At 31.3% G+C, this 23754-nt stretch overlaps 9 protein-coding genes and 1 non-coding gene across 10 annotated transcripts; 3 read left to right on the plus strand and 7 right to left on the minus strand.

Moving 5' to 3' along the window:
* The first annotated feature begins 995 nt into the window (after positions 1-995).
* On the plus strand, positions 996-1067 carry SCDLUD_001359. Its single transcript has one exon. It is a non-coding gene; the product is annotated as a tRNA-Glu (tRNA).
* Positions 1068-1344: 277 nt separating this feature from the next.
* On the minus strand, positions 1345-4080 carry HSP104 (chaperone ATPase HSP104; the record flags this gene model as incomplete). Its single annotated transcript, XM_046080280.1, has 1 exon — positions 1345-4080. One exon carries the CDS (start codon positions 4078-4080, stop codon positions 1345-1347), a length of 2736 nt encoding a protein of 911 aa, XP_045935529.1.
* Positions 4081-5327: 1247 nt separating this feature from the next.
* SCDLUD_001361 (uncharacterized protein) lies at positions 5328-5531 on the minus strand (the record flags this gene model as incomplete). Its single annotated transcript, XM_046076835.1, has 1 exon — positions 5328-5531. One exon carries the CDS (start codon positions 5529-5531, stop codon positions 5328-5330), a length of 204 nt encoding a protein of 67 aa, XP_045935530.1.
* Positions 5532-6188: 657 nt separating this feature from the next.
* On the minus strand, positions 6189-6965 carry ISA1 (Fe-binding Fe/S cluster assembly protein ISA1; the record flags this gene model as incomplete). The annotated part of the gene is made up of 1 exon (XM_046080281.1): positions 6189-6965. The coding sequence occupies one exon, from the start codon at positions 6963-6965 to the stop codon at positions 6189-6191; it is 777 nt and encodes a 258-aa protein (XP_045935531.1).
* Positions 6966-8062: 1097 nt separating this feature from the next.
* RIX7 (putative AAA family ATPase RIX7) lies at positions 8063-10654 on the plus strand (the record flags this gene model as incomplete). The annotated part of the gene is made up of 1 exon (XM_046080282.1): positions 8063-10654. One exon carries the CDS (start codon positions 8063-8065, stop codon positions 10652-10654), a length of 2592 nt encoding a protein of 863 aa, XP_045935532.1.
* A 100-nt stretch (positions 10655-10754) lies between these two features.
* GRC3 (polynucleotide 5'-hydroxyl-kinase) lies at positions 10755-12842 on the minus strand (the record flags this gene model as incomplete). The annotated part of the gene is made up of 1 exon (XM_046080283.1): positions 10755-12842. One exon carries the CDS (start codon positions 12840-12842, stop codon positions 10755-10757), a length of 2088 nt encoding a protein of 695 aa, XP_045935533.1.
* A 558-nt stretch (positions 12843-13400) lies between these two features.
* On the minus strand, positions 13401-15428 carry RIM101 (alkaline-responsive transcriptional regulator RIM101; the record flags this gene model as incomplete). The annotated part of the gene is made up of 1 exon (XM_046080284.1): positions 13401-15428. One exon carries the CDS (start codon positions 15426-15428, stop codon positions 13401-13403), a length of 2028 nt encoding a protein of 675 aa, XP_045935534.1.
* A 1459-nt stretch (positions 15429-16887) lies between these two features.
* On the minus strand, positions 16888-19563 carry WSC4 (Wsc4p; the record flags this gene model as incomplete). Its single annotated transcript, XM_046080285.1, has 2 exons — positions 16888-18418; positions 18833-19563. The coding sequence occupies 2 exons, from the start codon at positions 19561-19563 to the stop codon at positions 16888-16890; spliced, it is 2262 nt and encodes a 753-aa protein (XP_045935535.1).
* Positions 19564-19714: 151 nt separating this feature from the next.
* SCDLUD_001367 (uncharacterized protein) lies at positions 19715-20023 on the minus strand (the record flags this gene model as incomplete). The annotated part of the gene is made up of 1 exon (XM_046076953.1): positions 19715-20023. The coding sequence occupies one exon, from the start codon at positions 20021-20023 to the stop codon at positions 19715-19717; it is 309 nt and encodes a 102-aa protein (XP_045935536.1).
* An 820-nt stretch (positions 20024-20843) lies between these two features.
* OCA5 (Oca5p) lies at positions 20844-23417 on the plus strand (the record flags this gene model as incomplete). Its single annotated transcript, XM_046080286.1, has 1 exon — positions 20844-23417. One exon carries the CDS (start codon positions 20844-20846, stop codon positions 23415-23417), a length of 2574 nt encoding a protein of 857 aa, XP_045935537.1.
* Between the last annotated feature and the right edge of the window lie 337 nt (positions 23418-23754).

Genomic DNA, 23754 nt, shown 5'->3' on the forward strand with positions numbered 1-23754 from the left:
AAAAAAAAAAAAAAACTGCGGTATCTTTGATCCACGCATTTTCTGTAAACCATTAATAAAACTAAACATTTGTTTATTTTTAGCATTCCCCACTTTTGTAGAAAAGTCGGTTGATCTATAAAAGAGACAACTTAACTTTTTAAAAAAAATACGCTATGTTACAACTAATAAATGCCGATTAAAAAAAAAAAAAATACTACGTTCTTTTCCATTTTTTAACAGCAGTTAACCGGTATATTTGACTGGCTCTATTCTACATATTATTAAGATGGTTACTTTTTTTCTCAAAAATTTCCGCAGTAGGCTTAATTCGGGATAACTCGCAATAACTACAGGTTCAGATTTTGGTAATCAATTTCTTGTTTTGTTTGAGATTTTATATAAGGTAAATATAAAGTAATAATCAAGGAGATATCCTTCTGGATATTCACCCTTTTTATATTTTTCTCTTGGTGCTTTTAGCTTTTATTATTATTTGTGGTATTCTCGTTGTTGTATTGTACTTATAAGTTATAATTGTACTGTATATTTCATAAGCACCTCTTATTGTTAATTGTGTGAGTATGTCAAATTTTTGAGTTATGGATGTATAGTAAGTTTATGTTCACCCTATTCTAGGAAATTATATGTTATGAAGTAGAATTGTGTTTATCACGGTTTATACGAGACGCAAGTACTTCCGAGAATACAGAGAGTACTAAACATACGAAGATAGCCGCAAGAAGGAAAATATGCCTGGCAGACAACGATGAAACATTGGAAAAAGTTAATACAAACATAAGGTAAAAGGTGAAAAGAAATCATATATAAAGAGATGATTTATTTAGGGTAGTTGATTATGAAAATGTATAAGTTATAGTTTTATTAGTTAAAAAGTATATAAAAGATCAAGTAACAAACTATTACATCTGTCTTGATATAAATAGTAACAAAACCTGTTTACTAAACCTGTCTCTCACTATATCCCTTCTGTGACACAACAATTATAAATAATTTCCGATATAGTGTAGCGGCTATCACATCACGCTTTCACCGTGGAGATCGGGGTTCGACTCCCCGTATCGGAGTAATTTCTTGTCTTATTGATATAAGATATTTATTTTTTTTTAATTATTTTGTAGTGACTATTTGTAATTGAACGAATTACCGCTACGCGTCACGCATTATAAAAAAAAAAAAATCCAAGAAAAAACAATGCCGATTCTATTCATTAATCGTTTGATATTAAACTATATTTACAAAATGACACATCTAATATAAAATAAAAATTAAAAAATATAAATAAATTATTAAACATAAAACATTAAGACAAAAATACAACATTATAATAATTAATCATCTCCCTCAATCTAAATCAATTGCATCATTTCCAGACATATCATCATCATCATCATCATCAATATCCATGTCATCGATTGTTGATTCGTGATTAGGTAAAACATCCAAAACTTCCTCACCCTTCTTGCTTTTGTCGGCACTGTCAGCACTGTCAGCACCTTTGGTTAAAACAACACGAACAGTTTCCTTGTCTTTAATTTCTCCCTTCAAAATTCTGATGGCCAACTTGTTTAAAACTTCATTTTGAATCAATCTGTTCAATGGTCTGGCACCCATATCCTCACTATAACCATATTTACATAAAAAGTCTTTAGCTTCCTGAGATACGTCCAATTTGTAATGTTTATCATTTTCTTCAAATCTATGTTCAATCTCTTTCAAACGAATATCTACAATCTTGCCAATAGACTTGTGCGACAATTTGTTGAAAACAACAATGCTGCTAATTCTATTCAAAAGTTCTGGTCTGAAATGTGCTCTAACAGCAGTCATAACTAGTTCTTTGGTTGCATCATTAACCTTAGCACCTGGCTGTTGGGCAATGAATTGAGCACCCAAGTTGGATGTCATGATAACAATAGCGTTGGAACAATCGATGGTGACACCTTGACTAGATGTAATAATACCGTCATCCAACATTTGCAACATGATATTCAACACATCTGGGTGCGCCTTTTCCACCTCATCAAATAACAATACAGAGTAAGGTCTATTCTTTAATTGATTGGTCAACATACCACCCTCTTCGTAGCCGATATAACCCTTTTGACTACCCAACAACTTGGCGATGGAATGTTTTTCACCCAACTCTGAACAATCAATTCTGATCATAGCAGTTTCATCGTTAAATAAAAATCCGGCCAACTTCTTGGCTAACTCGGTCTTACCACTACCACTTAAACCTAAGAACAAGAACGAGGCTGGCTGTCTTGGATTTCCTAACCCTGATCTGGACAATCTCACTGCATTGGAAACAGCTTTAACAGCCTCAGATTGACCAACAACTTCACTAGATAAGTCCTTCTCCATATGAACCAATTTCTCGTTCTCAGATTCAGTCAATTTCTTAACTGGAATACCAGTTAATCTTGCTGCAGTCTCGGAAATAGTGCCGCTATCAACAACGTTCTGAATCAAAGAGTCGCTGCCAGCTTGGATTTCCTCTTCAGCCACTTTCATTTCTAACTCCTCAATCTTCGTTTTAATGTCTGGAATAGCAAAGAACCTTAAATCAGCAGCAGTGGTAGTGTCATTTCTACGTTCTGCATCAACAGCTTTGTTTTCTAGTTCATCCAATTTCTTTTTGGCTTTTGTCAACTCCGAGTGACCTTCCCTTTCTTGTTCATAACGTAATCTTATTGGCTCCAACTCCTCATTCAACTCGGCTTCCTTCTTCTTAGCTTGCTTCAATCTCTTCTTGGTAGTAGGATCGGCATCTTCATCTCTTTCTAAAGCCTTAATTTCAACCTGAATCAATTGCAATTGACGCTCCTTCGAATCCAATTCTTCAGGCTTAGAATCACGAGCAACAGCGACACCTGCACAGGAAATATCAACTAAATCAATGGCAGAATCTGGCAATCTTCTATAAGTTAAATATCTCTTGGCCAATTGAGCAGCGGTTACCAAAGCACTATCCAAAATCCTAACACCATGATGAATTTCATACTTTGGTTGCAACCCTCTTAAAATAGCAACAGTCTCCCTCACAGTAGGTTCGGGAACACTAATTTTTTGGAATCTTCTCTCAAAAGCACCATCTTTTTCAATGATAGCTCTGTATTCATTGTTGGTGGTGGCACCGATAACCTTTAAACCACCCCTGGACAAAGCTGGTTTCAAAATATTTGCGGCATCATCTTTACCATTGCCCATCAACATATGGATTTCATCAATGAAAAGGATAATTAAGCTTTTGGATTCTTCAATCTCTTTGATAACACCTTTCAATCTTTCTTCAAAATCCCCCTTATACTTGGCACCAGCGGTTAAAGCAGCCAAATCCAAACTAAACAACCTGGCATTTTGTAAAATGGTTGGAACATCATCATCAACAATCCTTTGAGCAACACCTTCGATGATAGCAGTCTTACCAATACCTGGTTCACCAATCAAACATGGATTAGATTTGATTCTTCTAGCCAAAACTCTAATTGTACTTCTGATTTCTTCTTCTCTCCCAATCACAGGATCTAACTTACCTAGTCTAGCTTGTTCAGTCATATCAATGGCGTACTTGTTTAAATATTCTAATGGTTCATTAGTATCAGCACCACGAGAGTCAATTCTACTATTACCTCTCAACAATAAGGCCTGCTGTTTAATTGCTTCAACATCGATACCAGCGTCTTTAAAAATTTGTTTGATGGAGGAATCGTCCAACAAGGCAAATAAAATATGATCCTGAGCAATAAAGGAATCCTTCTGTTGTTTGGCAAGTTTAGAAGCGTTTTGAAGGACCTGGCCTGTAGCATAGCTTGGCGTTACTTGAGCTGGAGCCGGATTCTGTGCAGGAATACGAACAAAATTCGAATTGACTAACTTTTTAAATTTTTCGTAATCATAACGGGCATTCTCAATTAAATTCTCGACGTATGGTTTAGAACCATCTTCCGGAGTTTGAATGTAAGCAGCTAAAATATGAACAGGAGTTAGTTGAGGATGTTGGTGATCCTGTGCTAATTTCTGAGCAATTGTAATAATATTTAAAGCTCTGTCAGTAAACTGGCTTTCTTCGTTCATTATGTAATTTTTTTGTATTTGTATTTGTAGTTATTTATTTTTTTTTTTCTTGTTTTTCCTTGTTTGTGTTTTGTAGTTACAACATATAAGTCTTAAAAGAATGTGGACAAATGATTAGACTTTGAGAAAGGGAAAGGATGGATAGAAACAAAAGAGAGAGAAATTAGTTCCTTTATATAATGTTAGAAGAAGAAAATAAAAAATAAAAAATAAACTTTGATTAAAGGGGGGGGGGATAAAGGGTTTTAATAATAGAATTTGTATTGGGAAAGGAAAAAAAGAAAAGAAAAGAAAAGAAAAAAAAAAAAAAAAAAAAAAGTAAACAAGAAAAAAAGAAGGAATTATCTAGCTATTGGTTAGTTTCAATAACTACGAAAAACCTATGTTTAGATATCATCCCCCTTTATGTTCGAGATAGTTCGAGTAGGTTTCTGATACTTTACATGCCCCCTTAATAGAATCCTGAGATCTTTGCTAGCCTTCGTAAAAAAATAATTATGGGGTAGTAATTAAACAAGGCGAACAAATAGAAACGTGCGTATAAAACTTTATTCCAGATGAAACGAGAACGAAAAAAGAAAAAAAGAAAAAAAATCATATTTGCTCGAACATTCCAGTAAAAAAAAAAAAAAAAACAATATGTTATTACCATTTTTTTTTTTTTTTTTTCTCTTTTGAGCATAAGAAGAAGACTGGCCTTACAACCCCTTTCTTACATTATTTGACTGGTTTGTTCTTAGCGAAAGTTAAATTACATTGACTCTTAAAATAGATGTGTTATGTGTAAGACCAATTTTTGTACAGATTGGGAAACATTCGATATTATTTTATACATATTGATTTCCAAACACTCTAGATAAATAGCCCGATAAGGGTAAATAAAAATGTGTGTAATTGAATTTGAAAGTTTGACAATCCCATATTAGAGTATCCGTCCTTATTATTAGATTGAAAGACTTTCGTGTTTTTATTATTAATAAATTCTGATTTGAAGTCTCCAATAACTTTTTCTGAACTTTCATAATCAGTTTTTCGTTTTTGCATTTTTTTTTTTTTTTCAGCTCAACTTCAGCAGTGTACCCAACTTTTTTGGTAGACATACAGTAGATTGTGCTATTTTCCATAGGCTTTATGAAGGACCGAGCTTCTTTTGCTTGATTGATTAAGTTCAAGTCCCTTGGTTTATTTACTTGGTAAATATTAGAATAAAGGACAATACCCCCAGTAATGTTGAAATTAATATAGTTCTAGAAATTTGCTTTATAAATCACATCAGTAGGATTATTATTAATTATTGGTGCCAAGCAAAATGTTGAATAATCCGTCGTTCCTGATGTTTTTTGTAATGGCTTAGTTGACATTTCTAATTCACTAACAATAGTGCTTGAACTAGACCATGGTTTAGTTGCTAACATTAATAAGATAGATATTAGAATAGATCTAGAATGCATAGCTAGATATTTACTCGTGCCTATACAAGTATTTTATTTGATGTTTTATGTTTTGCTTGTTTTTGATAGTCGAATGAATTTAAACTTGCTTGTACGAATATAATGCAAATTATTCTATAAATTATGTGTATATATAACTATTTATGTACGTATAAGTAAAATAAAAGAAATATTTAAATGAGTTGAACATTGTAAATACAAAGACAAGAAATATTATTGTATATATACATATTTTTTAATGATTTGGCTATTTTAGTGTCAATCAACTATAAAGGGTTTATTGTGTAAAATTTACTGGGATAAACATATATATTTCCCTCTTTCTTAGAGGCTACTAATTTTATTATAATAGCGAAACAAAAAAGGGGATAACACAGATACGTAAAAGAAAAAAGGAAAAAAGGTTAAGATAACATTACTTAGTTAAGCAGTTAATAAATAAATAAATAAATAAATAAATAAATAAATAAATAAATAAATAAATAAATAAATAAATAAATAAATAAACAGAAGTATGAAATTTCTGCAATTTTTTTTCTTTTTGTAAAAAAAAAAGTGGATAAATTGATTGCTACAATAGGACAGTTGAGCACATCATAATAAATAAATCAAATAAATAAATAAATATATAAAATTTCCCCTGATCTTTACTATATATCAAACCATAAAACTTTCTCCACAACCACAAGTTCCCTTTGAATTTGGATTTTTAAACACAAACCTTGAAGATAATCTATCATCAATCCAATCCATTTCGCTACCAACAATGCTAAACAAAGCTTTGGAATCTATAATTACCTTAATACCATCTTGTTCCACAACTTCATCGAATTTGCCAGGATGTGTGATATAATTTAAATCATAAGTTAGGCCTGAACATCCCCTATTTCTAACAGTTATCCTTATTAGCTTAGGTTCTGGCTGGTTTAACAGTTGCTTGAGATGATTTATAGCATTAGGCGTTAAGGAAATTAAATTCTTATACGGTCTTAATCTTCTTTTTGATTTTTTATTCTTGGTTACACTGCTAGTACTTATGGGACTCTTGTCATTTTGTTTGGCAAGTTGTTTTTCTTTTTGTTTTTCTTGTTGTCTTAAAAGAGTCTCCTTCGATGGTAACGAATAACTAGACCACAATTTAAGTTGCTTACCAGTATTATTATTGGAGTTTGCATTACCGATGTTGTCCATATTACTATTTTTATTATCATTGTTACTTTTACTAAAATTAAATGCAAATCGATTAGAAGTATTAGAAGTGTTTGAAGCAATAGAAGAAACAGCTGGTTCTTTAACCTTGGAAGTAGTTTGTAATTTTCTTGAAAATATGATCAGCAAGTCCTTATTGGTGCTGTTTCCACTGATTTTATTAAGCATCATGGAGTTTTTAAATAGTAGAAGTCTATTGTTAGAAAAGACAAGTCCCCTCAGCATTTTTTTTAATATCTAAATATTTTAGTTCTTTTCCTTTTTGTTTTGTTTCGTAACTGTTTTTTTTTTTTTTTTTTTTCCTGGTTATACTTGTTAAGGGAATAAAAAAGTAAAAGATAAATAGAATATATAATAAGATCAAAAGTTTTAAACAAATAAATAATTCAGACCTTAAAATGTTGATCTTTTTTACTCTTCTTTTATATAATTTGTGATAAACTCCTAAAAACGCACATCTATGTAAAATTATTGCATTTAAAGAAAAGCATGTAAAAAGATCCTTTTTTTATATGTTTTTTTTTTTTGATTTACTCTGCGTGATTTGTATGTAACCTTTTATTTTATTTTTATTTTATTTTTATTTTATTTTTGCTTTGCACTGCTCACTTTATACGACTAAATTAATTTTTTTTTTTTTTGAAGTGCTCGTTTTAAATTATGCTGAAAAGAAAATAAAACAAAGGGAAATAGATAGAAAATAACGTACAAGTGTAATCAGTGGAAAGCCGATTTAAATTCCGAGATGTTCACGTTTTAAAACTTTCATAGTTTTTTTATTTATTTTTGCGTGTTCAATAATTCAATTTTTGATATTTAGTGATTATTTTCAGATCATTTAATTTTAAATAACTTAAAATAAACAATAAGTAAAAACTGTCATTTTTCTTTTTTCTTTCTCCATTGTAATTAGCCCAGTATCATTTAATACGAAATATATACAACACTTAGCGTTACAGAGCGTTCATTATAAGTAATAAAATGTGATGCTTTTTGCTTCCATACAAAAATTATTGTCTTTTCTCATGAACATTTCTTTTTTTTTTTTTTCTTTTTCTTTTTTCTTATCCTTCATTTTTTAATCAAGTGTTTGAACGACTTCGAAATATTAAAAAAAAAAAAAAAAAATTTATATATACATAATAAATGTCAACTTCATTAGTCAAATACATATCTTTATAATTGGCATAACAGTACTAACAAGCAATACTTTAAAATCAAAGAGGACAAGAGAAAAGTTTTTTTTTTTTTTTTAAATCAATTGATATAATAACTCATCAACTATCCACCATAGTATCATTATAACAAAAGTTACTCAGAAAATGGTAAAATTCAAGACAAAGAAAACCGGGGTATCATTAACCCAAGCTTTAGACAACAAAATTGAAAATTTGATTTATAGGATGCTAGATGAAAGATCATTGGAGAAACAGAGATTAAATAATCAAAAAGTCAAACAAAATGTATCACCAAAAGAAAGCGAAGACGATATTGAAGAAGATGATTTATTTCCAGATATTTATCTAGCCAAGGATTTGATTTTTGGTGAGGTAGTAGGCTATGTTTTATCCAAAGATTTATCCTTGCAAAGGGTTAAAAAAGTTGTTTTGGAACGTGTAGTCGACAAAATGTTAAAAATCATTATTGCCAAAGAAGCTGAAGAAATCGATATAAACAAGGATCAAGAGAAACAAGAACAGGATAGTGCCGAGGACAACAATGAGCCTGAAACAAATTTAACTTCACAAAACTTGATGATTGATGAAGATACAACCAATAGTTTTAATAAAGATATCACTCAACATTGGAATGTTAAACCCCTAGTATTAGCCAACGATGAATCCAGCGAGAATAACGCTTCTTCGCCTAATAATGTCACTGCTAATAATAACAATAACAGCAACAAAAAAAAACGGAGTAACGGAGGAATTTTATTAAATGAACGCTCATCTAAAACCAAAAAAAGTAAAATTGATAGGGCACCACCCGCAATTAACTTATCCATTTTGGGTGGTATGGATGACGTCGTCGCACAATTAATGGAATTAATCGGCTTACCCATATTACACCCGGAAATTTATAGCAGTACGGGTGTAGAACCACCGCGTGGTGTTCTATTACATGGTCCCCCTGGATGTGGTAAAACCACTATTGCCAACGCTTTAGCTGGGGAATTACAAGTTCCCTTTATTTCTGTATCAGCACCCTCAGTGGTAAGTGGTATGAGTGGGGAAAGTGAGAAGAAACTTAGGGATTTATTTGACGAGGCCAAGAGTTTAGCACCTTGTTTAGTTTTCTTGGACGAAATTGATGCCATTACCCCAAAAAGAGATGGTGGCGCTCAGAGGGAAATGGAGAGAAGAATAGTTGCTCAGTTATTAACCTCACTTGATGACTTATCCTTTGAAAAAACTGACGGGAAGCCTGTAATCGTTATTGGTGCTACCAATAGGCCTGATTCTTTGGATCCTGCATTGAGAAGGGCTGGTAGGTTTGATAGAGAAATTTGTCTAAACGTTCCAAATGAATATAGTAGAATACATATTTTACAAAAAGTGGTTTCAAGATTGAAAACTGATGGAGAAATAGATTTTGTCAAACTAGCCAAATTAACACCGGGGTTTGTAGGAGCAGATTTGAAAGCCTTGGCTACCGCTGCAGGTATTTGCGCTATAAAGAGGATTTTTAGCACTTTTGGACAATTATCTGATGATGACTCCATGGACATTGACAGTGCTGGAGTTAATAGTCAGGCTGATATGAAAAATACTCCAAACATGATTGATCCATTGCCCTTAGATATAATACAGAGATTCATTGCGAATTTTCCCAAACCTTTAACAGATGAACAATTATCCACGGTGTCTATCAGATATGAAGATTTTTTGAAAGCTTTGCCAAATATACAGCCAACTGCAAAAAGAGAAGGTTTTGCCACTGTCCCTGACGTAACTTGGGATAATATTGGTGCCTTGAAAAAAACCCGTATTGAATTGAATATGGCAATTGTTCAACCTATAAAGAGACCAGAGTTATATGAAAAAGTGGGCATTACTGCGCCAGCTGGTGTTTTGTTATGGGGTCCTCCGGGCTGTGGTAAAACTTTATTGGCAAAAGCTGTTGCCAACGAGTCTAGAGCTAATTTTATATCTATTAAGGGCCCTGAACTTTTGAACAAATATGTAGGTGAAAGTGAAAGAAGCATAAGGCAGGTATTCACAAGAGCTAGGGCTTCCATTCCGTGTGTTATATTTTTTGATGAACTGGATGCTTTAGTCCCACGCAGAGACTCTACAATGAGCGAATCGACCTCGAGAGTGGTGAATACTTTATTAACTGAATTGGATGGACTAAGTAGTAGAAGAGGTATTTTTGTTATTGGTGCTACTAACAGACCAGATATGATCGACCCTGCCATGTTAAGACCCGGTAGGTTGGACAAAACATTGTTTATTGAATTACCTAATTCAGAAGAGAAGTTAGATATTCTGAAAACCTTGGTCAGTTGCAATGGTACTCCACTGGCACCTGATGTTATTTTAGAAGATATTGTTAAAAATAAACGCTGTAACAATTTTTCAGGCGCAGATCTAGCCGCTTTAATCAGAGAAAGTTCCATTTTAGCTTTGAAAAGAAATTTTTTTAAAAACAATGAAATACAATCTGTTAAGGACAATAATTTAGACAAAGAGTTTGAAAATCTTACTACAGGCGATAGTGATAATGAGGTAATATTGGTTACTTTAAAAGATTTCCAAAATGCGCTAAACAAGATAAAGCCATCAGTTAGCGATCGGGATAGATTAAAATATGATAGGTTGAATAAGAAGATGGGCTGGATTCAAGAACAAGACGAAGAAGAAAAAGAAGATGACGGTAATAATAATATTAAATCTGAAAGTGTTGTGGATTAAAACTGCATACTGCTATACTTTTAGTGTACAATAATAATAATAATAATAATAATAATAATAATAATAATAATAATTTATAACGAAGCCGTATACAAAGTTTTTATTTCGTAAAATGACTTTTCCTCTTTATGTTTTTACGGACCTTCCAGACATGTTCATTAGGTCTTTTTTGCTTAAATGATATGTATGGGACAAAATCAATTTTCTTTTCTTTGCAATACCTAGTAATAAATTTGTCGTTGGGAATGATTTCTTCTGTTGGCACTTCAATGTTCCCTCTAATCATTATAAAATTTGTAGATTCTCTTAAGTTTTCCATTTTTTTTTTGCAAATTTCGGGAATGTATAAATTCACATATTTTTCTTTCACGTTAACCGAATGTATAAAGGATAACGTCAAGAACGTCGCGTGATCTATTGGGAAATTTTTAAGAATTGGTATACTATCATAAAGTTCAAATTGGTCTTTGTCATATGACTCATTTTTTACACTAAAAATAGACAGAATGGAACCCTCCAAAAATGTTCTAAAGTTATCTGTCAAAACCCTTAAATCAATATCATCGTTTATAAAATGAAATCCAGTAATTAAACCTTTATTGTTGGTATCCCCCCCGAAACTTACTCTTAAAGGCACCTTTTCTATGAGTGGCGTAAAATCAAATTCAGAAATATCAGTCCTATGGAAATAAGTTAATAATTTGTATTCTCTAATTAATGTAGCATTCCAACGGTCACATAATTTAGCCAAAGAATTTACTGAAGTTGGGTTGCTATTAAAACAACCTGGCAATTTTGTGATTGATGGTTTATATTTTAAGTCAAATTCATTGATGAAAAGATCTGGTATGTCCAATTCAGGATGAAATCCATTGGTGTGTCCTTGTTGCTGTGATTCCAACAGAATGATGTCTGTGGGCTTGTACGCTTTAATTATTTCATTTAAAATCTGAATACCAAAACCTTTTATCCACCCAGTCAAATTAATTATACAAGGCGTCAGAGGATCCGTTTGGAAAAGGTCATCGATCAATTTTTCGCAAAGTTTTAAATATCTGATTGGTTGCTCATTTGGAGATGGTGATCCAATAAAGAAAGTTTTTTGTAAAATATTATGGATTGGCACAATAATCGGATTCCCTAAATGTTTATAACTGTTAGTGTTTAACTCTGTCGAGGAAATACAATTTGGGACAGAAAATTCCGGTTGACCTGGATCAAGATCTATATAATTAACTGTCATTAATTCCTTATTGTTATTATTATTACTACCATCATCGTTTTTATGGAAAATTTTTTCCAATAAAATTCTATTGAACGTGGATTTACCACTATTCTTTCCACCTATAGTCATAACTCTTAGTCCAACTGAATTGGTGGAATCAAAAAATTTCATATACAACCTATCTAATGCCGATTTCCAATTGTTATCGTCAAAAGTGGTAAATTGATAGTAGTCTATTAAAGCTGGTTTCCATTCACCAAATTCCTCCGATAAATGGTCTTCTTTTAAAAGTTGAAAAGTGTTGTTACTCTCATTAATGTTCGTCAATTCCCAAAATTTTAGGAACTTACTGGTTAACCCTTGTGAACTAATTTTTTTTAATGATTGCATAATACCATTGTTTGATATTTTAATAATACACGGATATTTTTCAAAAAGATCAGCATTTTCATCCTTAATTGAACTATTAGAATTAAAAAATAGAGTATTAATATCAGAAAAGGAAGTAAAATATGATGATTTAATTGTAGAAATTGCGTTTGACGTTGATTGCCAAATTGTAAAAACTTTCCAAGATGCATTATAGTGTGTTGTATTATAAACAATACCACCCTTTACAATTTGAACACAGGCTGATCCAAATAAGCAAAGTTCTTCATTATCTTGTAAAAATAAAAGATATGAATTGTTCTGGGAATTAGCATTCTGTATTTTTAATGCGTTTACATTTAATTTCATTGTGTATATTTTTTTCTTTCCAACTTGTAAAAAAGTGTTGCTAATCATATCTTTTTCTTCCTGGAAAACATCATCTTCATATTCTGAGCATGAATTATTTTCTTTTCTAGTAGTAATATCCTGGTTCGTGTCAAAGGCTTTGTTTGTTGCTACCACTTCATAGATATCAACATTGCTCTCACATGAAGATAGGTCATCGTTATTATCATATGTAGGAAAAACCATTTAACATTTAAATAAATGGGATACAAAAATGGATACTTTTATTGTTTATCTAGCACCTAGTTTTTTGCTAAAGAAAAAAAACAAAAGTATTTTTTTAAAAGAATGTTTATCTGATGAGAATATATTTAATTGACTTGATTAAGTTCAGTTCCAATAACATTTCTTTTTTTTTTTTTTTTTTTTTTTTTTTTTTTTTTTTGTATAGTGCAAGATGCCGAATCCCGAACCATGAAATCCGAAATGGTTAAGAAAAGTAAATCACAATGTTTATTAGATAACTAATTTTCAAATATACTTGATTGTGTCAAGAAAGATTGTCTATTAAAATATAATTAAATGTGTAATCCTATTTTTTTTTTTTTTTTTTTTTTTTTTTTTAATATCGTTATAAAAATATACCAATAATCATGATATATGTATATTTATATAACTGATTGAGAAATAAAAGCGAAGCTAATCTATAAATATTTTTAATGGAACAAAAAAAAAAAACAAACTATATGTGCTCTCTTAAAATCTTAAAACATTATGTTTCAAAAACTAGTGATTAAAAACTTATCAAACAATTCTAATCTCCGGATAATCTAAAGTTAAGTCATTAAATCTAGACATTGTAGTAACAATATCATGATTATCTCCTTTGCACTCAGTGGTTGACATAGTATCATCATTCTCAGTAGCATCAGGAATAGAAATATTGATATTGAATTTGTCGCTTTCCTCTTCCTCTTTCTCTTTTTCCAGATATTGTTCACATAATTCACAAACTAGATAATCCCTAAATATTTTAGCCAATAATAAAGTATATTCATAATCATCATATTCATCATCGCAATCTTCTTCTTCTTCTTCTTCGTCTTCTGTGTCATTTGTATGCCCATTTGCCTTTTGATAAACGCTATATGATACATAATCAGACGGGTTTTGATAAGAATACAAACTGTTAATGGACTTAGTGCTTCCATTAGTATTATGAACCACACCAGGTTGAAAATGATTGGTGTTGCAATTATTCTTATTTTTAGCAGCAGTGACATTATTAATAAGGGTTGCCCCATCATTATAAATGTTAGTATTAGTATTGTTATATGCTGAATACATGTTTTGTCCGAAGTGAAAAGCTTGTTGGCCTAATGAAATGTTATTACTAATAGTACGATGGATAGGATTAGCAATAGGACTAGGGTTAGAATTATTATTATTAGTATTAGTGGCAGAAGAAGAAGATGATGATGAAGAAGCAGCAGCAGCAGCAGAAGAAGTGTATGTTGTTCCCGGGAATGGTAAAATAGAAGGATATTCTGAAAGATTCAAACTATTCTTAGCAGTATTCATCGCTGAAAGCGTATTATTAACGACAGGGGTATTAGATACACACATAGATAGCGGAGGCAAATTGTGAGTGTATGAATTATTAACAGCACTAGGATTGCTGTAGGTGCAATTGTTAATGTTCACAGTTGTGGGGACAATAGGAGTACATCCACCGGAACAATTATCACCGCCATTGCAGGTACGAATAGTACCATAACTACTATTGGTGCTATTGCTTCTACTGTGAATAATTTCGCTGTTGATAATAGTGTCGGCAGTGTCACCTACAGGAGCGGCAAGATTCATATTATTGGTTAATTTGGTGAAAAAGTTTGAAGCAGTTCTTAGAGAACACAAAGGAGGTAAATTATTGCTTGAATTATCCATACCAGCGTTTTTGCTTCTGCTGTGATTAATATTATTACTACTATCATTATTACGAGCATTTATGGACAAGGGGGGCAATGTCAAATTTTGAATGGATTGGCTTAATTCTAGAGAATAAACGGGTTTTTTAACAATCATATCATTGCGAGTACCAATGAAAGTTTTTAAATCAGTTTTTGATAAAGTATTTGTCTGATAGGTGTTAGGTGGAGTATTAAAAGGTTGAAGCGGATTTTGGTTAATGAATAATTTATGCGGAGTATTGTTATTACTAACATTTAATAGAGGTAATTTACCAGTGACTGTAAAAGTAGTATCATGTGCTTTTTTATTGATCCCGCTACCATTATCGCTTTTACTGATTGTTCTCTTCTTTCTTGGAGTTTTTTTAAAGTGTATTTTCACATGTTTTTTCAAATCTTGTGGCCTTTTAAATTTTTTTTCACAAACAGAACATTTGAAAGGTTTTAACGGAATATGAACTCTTAAGTGCGATGTTATGTGGTCCCTTTTGACCGTTTGGACAGTGCATTCGTCCCAGCGGCAGGTTAATTGCAAATTCTTTTGTGATTTTCTACCAACATGATCCTGGCACAGGTGTTGATATAAAACTTCGGCTTGAGGAAACTCCAACCCACATCCATCCCATTTACATATTAAAACGTTGTTCTCATTATTTTCGGGCAGGATATAGCCGGCGTTACGGTCTATTGTCTTTTGAACGTTAATATTTCCAGCTTCGTTAATATTATCATTTTCTTCTGAACTGGAAGAAGAATAACTAGAGGAAAAATGAGAAGTAGGGGGTGAGGGTAATAAAGTAGTGTTGGTATCTGAGATGTCTTCAGCAGCAGGATGATTTAATAAATCATTTAAAGAGGTCATTCTTTTTGTACTTGTGCTGTCCTTGTTCCTTATATATATATATATATATTTTTTTTTTTTTTTTTTTTTTTTTACTTTGTTTCAAGTAAGATACAGAGTGACATTAAATAAAATTATCGGGAGGAGAATGTGGCTTTGAAATGATCAATAGGGAAAGAGGGAAAAGAAAAGGAAAAAAAAAAAGAAAAAATAAAAAAGGAAAAGGAAAAGGGAAAGAAACAAAAAAAAAAAAAAAAAAAAAAAAGGGTTGTTATATTGTATTATTTAATTGCTAATGATTAAAGGATGGTAATATATTAGAAAAGTGGTGCAAATACTTTTTTTTTTTTTTCTTTCTTTTTTCTTGGTGAAAGATTCAAAAAGAATACATTTGTGAATTATTTTTATATCTTTGAATAGCGCGTACTTTACTAGACAGCACGTGCCATTATTACAGTACACGCCCATCGTATAAAATGTAAACTCGCTATAATGCCATTTTACTGGCGACATAATAAAAGTATTATAGACATTGTCAACCGCAACAATGTGTAACAATCACTGATTAAACATAAAGCTCTGTAAGAACAAATAATATAACATTACACCAAAACGTGTTTGATAGGATGAAAAGAACACAAAGCTTTAGTTTCCAACCTTTCACAATAAGACATTATTTTGTCAAGTAATTCATTATCCTTATGTAACTATTGGTTCAGGTCATATAGAAAAACCCAATAACGGATAGACTAATATATATATTTAAGTCGAATAATAATAATAAATATAGTACTACATCTATATGTGATCAAACACCCCAAACACAAACTAGAACGTAAATCTTTATAATAGTGAGTAAATAACCTAATGCAAATGTTTCAATGAAACAAACAGGTTGACTCCGGGTAACAATACACACAATGAAATGTTTCAACAGTTATTAGAATTTTCAACTTTGGTGACAGCGTGCCTTTAAACGAAAAGGTGATACCGAAACATGGAAAAGCGGACAATAGGAACACACAGATATTGTGATTACTAAATGAATTTTCAAAATTTTACATACTAAACTAATTCAGTCTGATATTTTTCTGGACAAAATGTTTTTTTTTCTGATTCAAAAATCTTAGCAATCTTGTAAGAAGAAAAACAAGCACCTCTTCTTAAAGTATAAATTATAGCACAGCGAATATTGCACAATGTGGAATAAAATGTTATATCTATATTTTTTTTAACTTTCTGGATAGCTCTTGAAACTATAAGTAGTATACTTTGCTTAATATTGCTAAAGAAGATAAATGCTATGCTCAAAATAAAATTGTATCGAATCAAGTTTTTTTTTCTTTTTTTTTTTTTTTTTTTTTAAAAAAAGCCAACTAAAAGATAAAAAAAATTATATTAAAATTACGAAGTATGAATTATAAAAATAAGCATATTTGAAGAGAAAAGAAAAACAAAACAAAACAAAACAAAACGAAAACTATTCGTTTACTACTCTTAATACCTTTCTAGAATAATCTATATAATCTGCTAAAGATACTGCACTATCGTCATTATTCATATTACTATTACTATTACTATTACTATTACTATTACTATTACTATTACTATTACTATTACTATTATTATTATTATTATTATTATTATTATTATTATTATTATTACTCGTAGTAGTAATAGTAGTATTGGTGTAATCGTTGCGGGTAACAGTATCAGAAGCAATGGCAGTGTTGTTTGCATCAATATTGCCAATGTCATTGTTCTTATGCAATTGCCATAGAGATTGAGGGTCTAATCTTTGGTCGTATACCATTAATGGAGGATTGCTATTTCTATTGCTACTGCTATTACTTCTAGTGCTAATAGGAATACTATTTCTTTTAATAGCAGCCCGCGGCAATTCCTTCATGGAGGGCATAGCCTTATGGTCATTCTGGCTCTCCTTCTCCCTTCTCTCTTTTTCTTCTTCCGGCGATAGAAATGGATTGGTCTCAACAATGACAGAGGAATTAGTTTTTTCTGTCGAATATCTTGGATGGTATGAAGTTAATGCATCTTTTTCATCAGTATAAATAAAGGTATTTTTATTACTATCATCGACATAAATACCAAATTCAGAACAATCAAGATCGTTATCGTCATGAATGTCACTAAATGGATTCTTTAAAAAGGTTAATATTGAAGCATTGCTTTCCAAATCAGCTTGTAGAGAGGTATGGTACTTCTTAACAAAATTCTTTTCGGATTTCTTGATTTTGTAAGGTCTATAAATTAGAAAATACGTTAATAACAAGAAGAGTAATATCGCGATTAAACCAACAACAACAAAGGTACCTATCACTTTACCACTGTTTGACCAGAAAGAGTTACTATTGCTGGTATTCTTATTTAATTTTGAGCCAGCAGTAGCTACTATTGAATTGGTGGTAGAGGAGAAAGTAGAAGAAGAAAAATTAATCTGTGAGGAAGACAACGCATTGGAATATGAGATTGAATTAGTAGTGATTGCAGAAGTTTCCGCACTTATTATTATTTTGGTACTTATTACCAATTTGGTAGTTAAAGTGTTCAATTGCTTGTCTATACTACTTGTGGTGGTAGAAGCATTAGGACTCTGTAATGAGCTTGTAACTGTTTGTATAGAAAAAACTACAGTAGTGTATTCTTTATATGAAGTTACAATATTTGATATAATTGATGTGCTGTACGAAAAAAAGCTACTTGTGGGGATTACATTAAAAGTATAGCTAGACATAGAAGAAGATGGAATGATTGAACTACTATTTGAAGTTGCCAAGGCGTCTGGTACAGAGCTAATAGAAGCATAATTGGTAAGTAAGTTACTAGACATACCGGATGTACTAGATGCGCTGGTGGTGCTGGATGTAATAGATGTACTGGAGGTGCTGAATGTAATAGATGTACTAGACGTACTAGGTATACTGGAGGTGCTGAATGTAATAGGTGTACTAGACGTACTAGGTATACTGAAGGTGCTGAATGTAATAGATGTACTAGATGTACTAGATGTACTAGATGTACTAGACGTACTAGATGTCCTAGATGTACTGGATGTACTAGATGTACTAGATGTCCTGGAAGTACTAGATGTCCTGGAAGTACTAGATGTCCTGGAAGTACTAGATGTCCTGGAAGTACTAGATGTCCTAGATGTACTAGACGTAGTAGATGTACTAGATGTACTAGATGTACTAGATGTGCTGAATGTAATAGATGTACTAGATGTACTAGATGTACTAGATGTACTAGATGTACTAGATGTACTAGATGTACTAGATGTACTAGATGTACTAGATGTACTAGATGTACTAGATGTACTAGATGTACTAGATGTACTAGATGTACTAGATGTACTAGATGTACTAGATGTACTAGATGTACTAGATGTACTAGATGTACTAGATGTACTGGATGTACTAGATGTACTAGATGTACTAGAAGTACTAAAAGTAGTAGAAGTACTAGAAGTACTAGTATCTGATGCTGTTGTGATGAATTGTTCGGCAGATAGTAAAGCTAATGAACTTTGTCCTATAGAAGTGGATGTTGCCGTATTTAGAATGAAATAGTCAGTAGTACCTACCAAATCCATAGAACTGGGAGTTAGTAGACTAGCACCATTAATGGTATTAGTTGACATGCTAATTTCCAACGTACTTGCAGAATTTGAACTAATAACATTATCAGTAGTTGCAGTATCAGTACTGCTCACAGCATCCGTAGCAATAGTAACACCATCACCATCATTAGTGGCAGTCGACTCTCCTAAATAAATATATCCATACAACCCCGAATTGCTATTTCCACAATTTTCATAGGGATAACCAGGGCAATTTTGACTGCATTCATCAACACCGAATGAGGTTGAAGGTTCTTCATTAGAACACCAACAATTCGTGTCTTGTACAATAGCATAATCATAACCGCTACAGTCATCTGAACATAATCCATTGCTCATATAATTGCTTGCTGCCTTTTCCACGGCATCTGAACTTAATGAATTAGAACAATAATTTTGTTCACAATAAACTATTGTTAGACACTTTAATATTGACAAAAGTACCAGAAACCGTAAGATAGAATTTAACGGAACAAAGTGAAATGTAATACTATAGCCATTATTATGATACATCATAGTAGCTTCGATGAATATATTATATTAGAATAGTTCAAAAATACACAAAACTTAATAGGAAAAAAAAAAAAAAAAAAGAAAAAAAAAGGACAAAACAAAAAAAAAAAGAAACTTTTTTCTTTCTATTCCAATACTCTTGATAGTTTGTGGTTCATTTGAACCAATGCAGGCCAGACTTGTGAGATAAATCAAGCTCTAGATCTTGTGTGCAACAGTGAAAATAACTGAAGAATAACGAAGATATAATATTGAGGGTTAAAAAGATTTTTTTTCCTCCCTTAAAGAGATAAATATACGATATAAAGAAGGTTTGAATATAATCGAGTAAAATATTTAGGTCATTTTTTTTTTTTTTTTTTTCTTTTTTTAACATCGGAAGTTCTGTATATAAATATAGCATATTTTTACAAGACTGAGAAATGGGAAATGTAGAAAATATACGAATAACAAGATAGTACATATATATTATATATCAAAGGCATAATTTCCCTGAATTTATTTTATAGATTCCAAATAAATTATAAATAGTAATAAAAGTAGAAGCACACCCCCCTCAACTTTAAAAAAAATGTCAGTATTTTGTGGGCATCAATTTTTATTTTCTTTGTTTGAAGATAACAAAGGAAAACTTTCTCTTTTTATGCGTAACAAACAATTTTTTTTTTTTTCTTTCAATAAATTCAAGATTCTCAGATAGCAATAATAATCATAATGTTGATTGTTATTAAATGGTAGACAAAAATCTATTCCTTGTTTTAAATAATACGCATGACAATTTCATATCTATTTTTATAATATTTTTTTTCTTTTTTTTTTTTTAAAATTAAATTCAGTTATATTTAGAAATTTAATTTATTATTACCAAATTCTTTAGTCGCCCCTTTACGTCCTCTTATATTTTCTCCATTGCCAGCAACCTGAAAAATATTCCATCTCTTTTAATTCTCGCGCCTTATCGCTATCGCCATATCACCACCATTCAAATTTCTTATTAATAAAAATATGTCCAGAACTGTCCGAATACGCAAATATATATATATATATATCCGATTGTCCTATTGTCCGATAACACTATAACCCGATAACCCGCCCCATTCTTTAAATTTATAATATATACACTTTTTTTTCTGTTTTTTTTTTTTTTTTTTTTATTTTTATCATTTTTGTTGGTGGTAATAATAAAAATACATACCAATGAAATTAGTCAGACACAATTACCCACCACTATAGACCGCCACTACTAACAATAATATCATATATCAACAATAGTATATAACCTAATGATCACCAACACTGGAAAAAATACTTCTACTGATATTCAGCATAACACTAAAGGCCACAATCACCATCAACGTCATCATCACCAAAGGCTAAAACAAAGAAGTGAACATTTACAATTTAACAAGTGCTTAATTGATAAATGTATTCAATTAATTAAAGATAATGATCACAATATGTTGGCCTTCATAGGTAGAACTAAGGGCATACCGCCCCAAATAAGAAATAAAGTATGGCCAATATTATTGAAATATCATCCTCTAGTTATTTGTCCTAATATTATGTGCAACACTCTAGAAATTGCAACAGACGATACTGCCACCGCTAATTCTTCCTCAACCGCTTCTACACCAACCAATATTACTGTTACTACCACCACTATTGTCCCTAATAACAATAATATTAGGGCTACTAATAGTGCTGGCACCGCTACTAGTTTTGATGTAAACGGCAATTGTACCAACATTACTTCTAAAAGTAATGCAAGTAGTAACAATAAAAAAAGTAATACTGTGACTTCTATAAATAATGAAACTCTTACTTTTACCAGTCATTTTCCATCTTTCAGTGACAAGAAAAATAAAGGCAAAAAATCAAAGAATAGTAATATTACTAATGGTAGCAGTAACAACAACAACAACAATAACAACAACAATAACAACAATAACAACGAAAACAATAACAGCAACAACAATACCATAAATAAGGATGACCCTTATCAATTTATAAATTGGAATTATCATAGAGAAACTCGAAGTATTGAAGAGATTAGACAACTAATTAAATTGGATTTAAATAAATATTTTTTTATACACAGAAATAATAACGACGATAGCGGTGGCAACAGTGCCGCCAGCAATAGCACTAATGTTGGTACTGATACCGAATATCAAAAAGTGTTGGAATATTTGACTAACACAATCATCAAGTTTCTTAATAAATGGGGGAAAATATTTAAATACGAGAGTGGGTTAGCTTGGTGTATATTAGGCTTAGCAGAATGGGTCTCCCCTTTTGATAACAACTATGTGTTGATGGGTAAATCAATGCACGGAACAGGTAGTAGTACTATTTGCAATTCTAACAACACTAGTAATAATATTTCCTCCCCTCTTGTTGAATTGTTCAAAGAGTACCCCGTTAATAAAGAAAAACAAAGAGTAATTACTAAATTACCCACTTTATTCAAATTTGATGAAATTTATGAACGTTTGATGTTAATTTTATTGCATTCCCCAGATTTTGCAACTATCATTCAACAACAATCTGAAGAATTGAATCAAGAGGATGTTTATTATTATCCCATTATTAGCGGCGGCGATTTAGACTTTAACAATTCACTTTTCTTCAAAATATTCGCCAAAGTTTTGCCTGAATTATATCAGCCATTTATGGATCAAAATTCCATTACCACTATGAGATCATCTAATAAAAATGATTGGTTATATTATTGGATAAAGTTTTGTGGAGCAAGAGTTTTCAATAAAGTAGATAGAGGCAGAATGTGGGATATTATGTTAAGCTGGAGACCTAATCCAACGAACCTAGACTACTATTTAAAATATAATGACTCAAAGGAGTTTGGCCACTTTTATAATAATGAAGTGAAAAATACTGGTAACAATGGTAGTGGTAATGTAATAAGTAACGTGGATTTATTTAACAAATGTTTTAAAAATTGTGAAAATGATGATAACTTTTGGTTTCCAGATTTAGCTACGTTCAAGTTAGATAAGAAGACCATGGACTTTGATATTTTTAAAAAATTAATAAAGAAGAATACGTACGGGGAGGAAGAAGAAGAGGAGGAGGAGGAGGAGGAAAAAGAAGGAGAAAGACTTCAACCTCACGGAACAAAAAATGAGGAAAAAAGAAATAATAATGGAACTATCTGTAATAGTAAGAAAAATAAAATTTATAAAATTCCATTTTCTTTACTAGATATTCACACACAACAGCTATTTATATACATGGCTATATTACAAAAAAACGAGTTCAAGTTATTGGAATTCGAAGAAGCTGAAATGCTAGAATTTTTAAATAATGTTCCTATGTTATCTAGGGATGACGATCTACTGTACAAAAAAATATACTCCGGTCCAAGCAACATAGGTGGTAATACTAATACTACTCATAACAGCAATCTTTCATCATCATCTTTAGTGGGATCTCCAATTGTTAATAACAATAACAATACCTTTTCTGTTTTGAGTAATTCTAATAGAAATCCATCCACACCCTCATCTACTTCGTCGTCGAGGACATCTACAAGACCACCAAGCCCAGTCCATTCATTAGCCTCAACTATTTCTACTGCTTCATTAACACCTGCAAATAATACAACAAACGGTAATAATAATAATAATAATAATTCTAGTGCTCATTCTAACACACCTGTTAAGAATATAAATGGTACTACAGAAATTGGAAGTAAAATGAATAGTAACAATCACAGCAAGAAATTTAAAGTTGGTACAGACGAAAAGACTTCCATTTCCTTTGATGATACTTATAAGTTAGCAGGTGATATCTGGAGGAAATGGATTTGGAAGGATCTAGAACAAAACGACATCTAGAGAGGCAATGTACTTTCATGTTCATATTTGGTATCAAAAAAAAAAAAAAGAAAAATATTTATATATAAATATAATTTTAGATATGATAGTATATTAATCTTTTTTCGAATTACTTATACTGAATTTCAATGAATTTTGAGGAAAATGTAAAAAACAAAAAAAAAAAAAAACAAACAGAAAATAACCGCTTTTTTCTACAGTGCAAGAAAATTATATAAAACAATCGCATAAATTCTTTATTTTTTTTCTTTCTTTCTTTACGCTGCATATTTACTGCCCTTCTGATTACTAGAAGGAATGATGGAAAAGAGGTTTGGTTTTAAGTTATTTTTTATAA

The sequence above is a fragment of the Saccharomycodes ludwigii genome, chromosome II, assembly GCF_020623625.1.
Source record: "Saccharomycodes ludwigii strain NBRC 1722 chromosome II, whole genome shotgun sequence".
Classification (NCBI taxonomy): Eukaryota; Fungi; Ascomycota; class Saccharomycetes; order Saccharomycodales; family Saccharomycodaceae; genus Saccharomycodes; species Saccharomycodes ludwigii.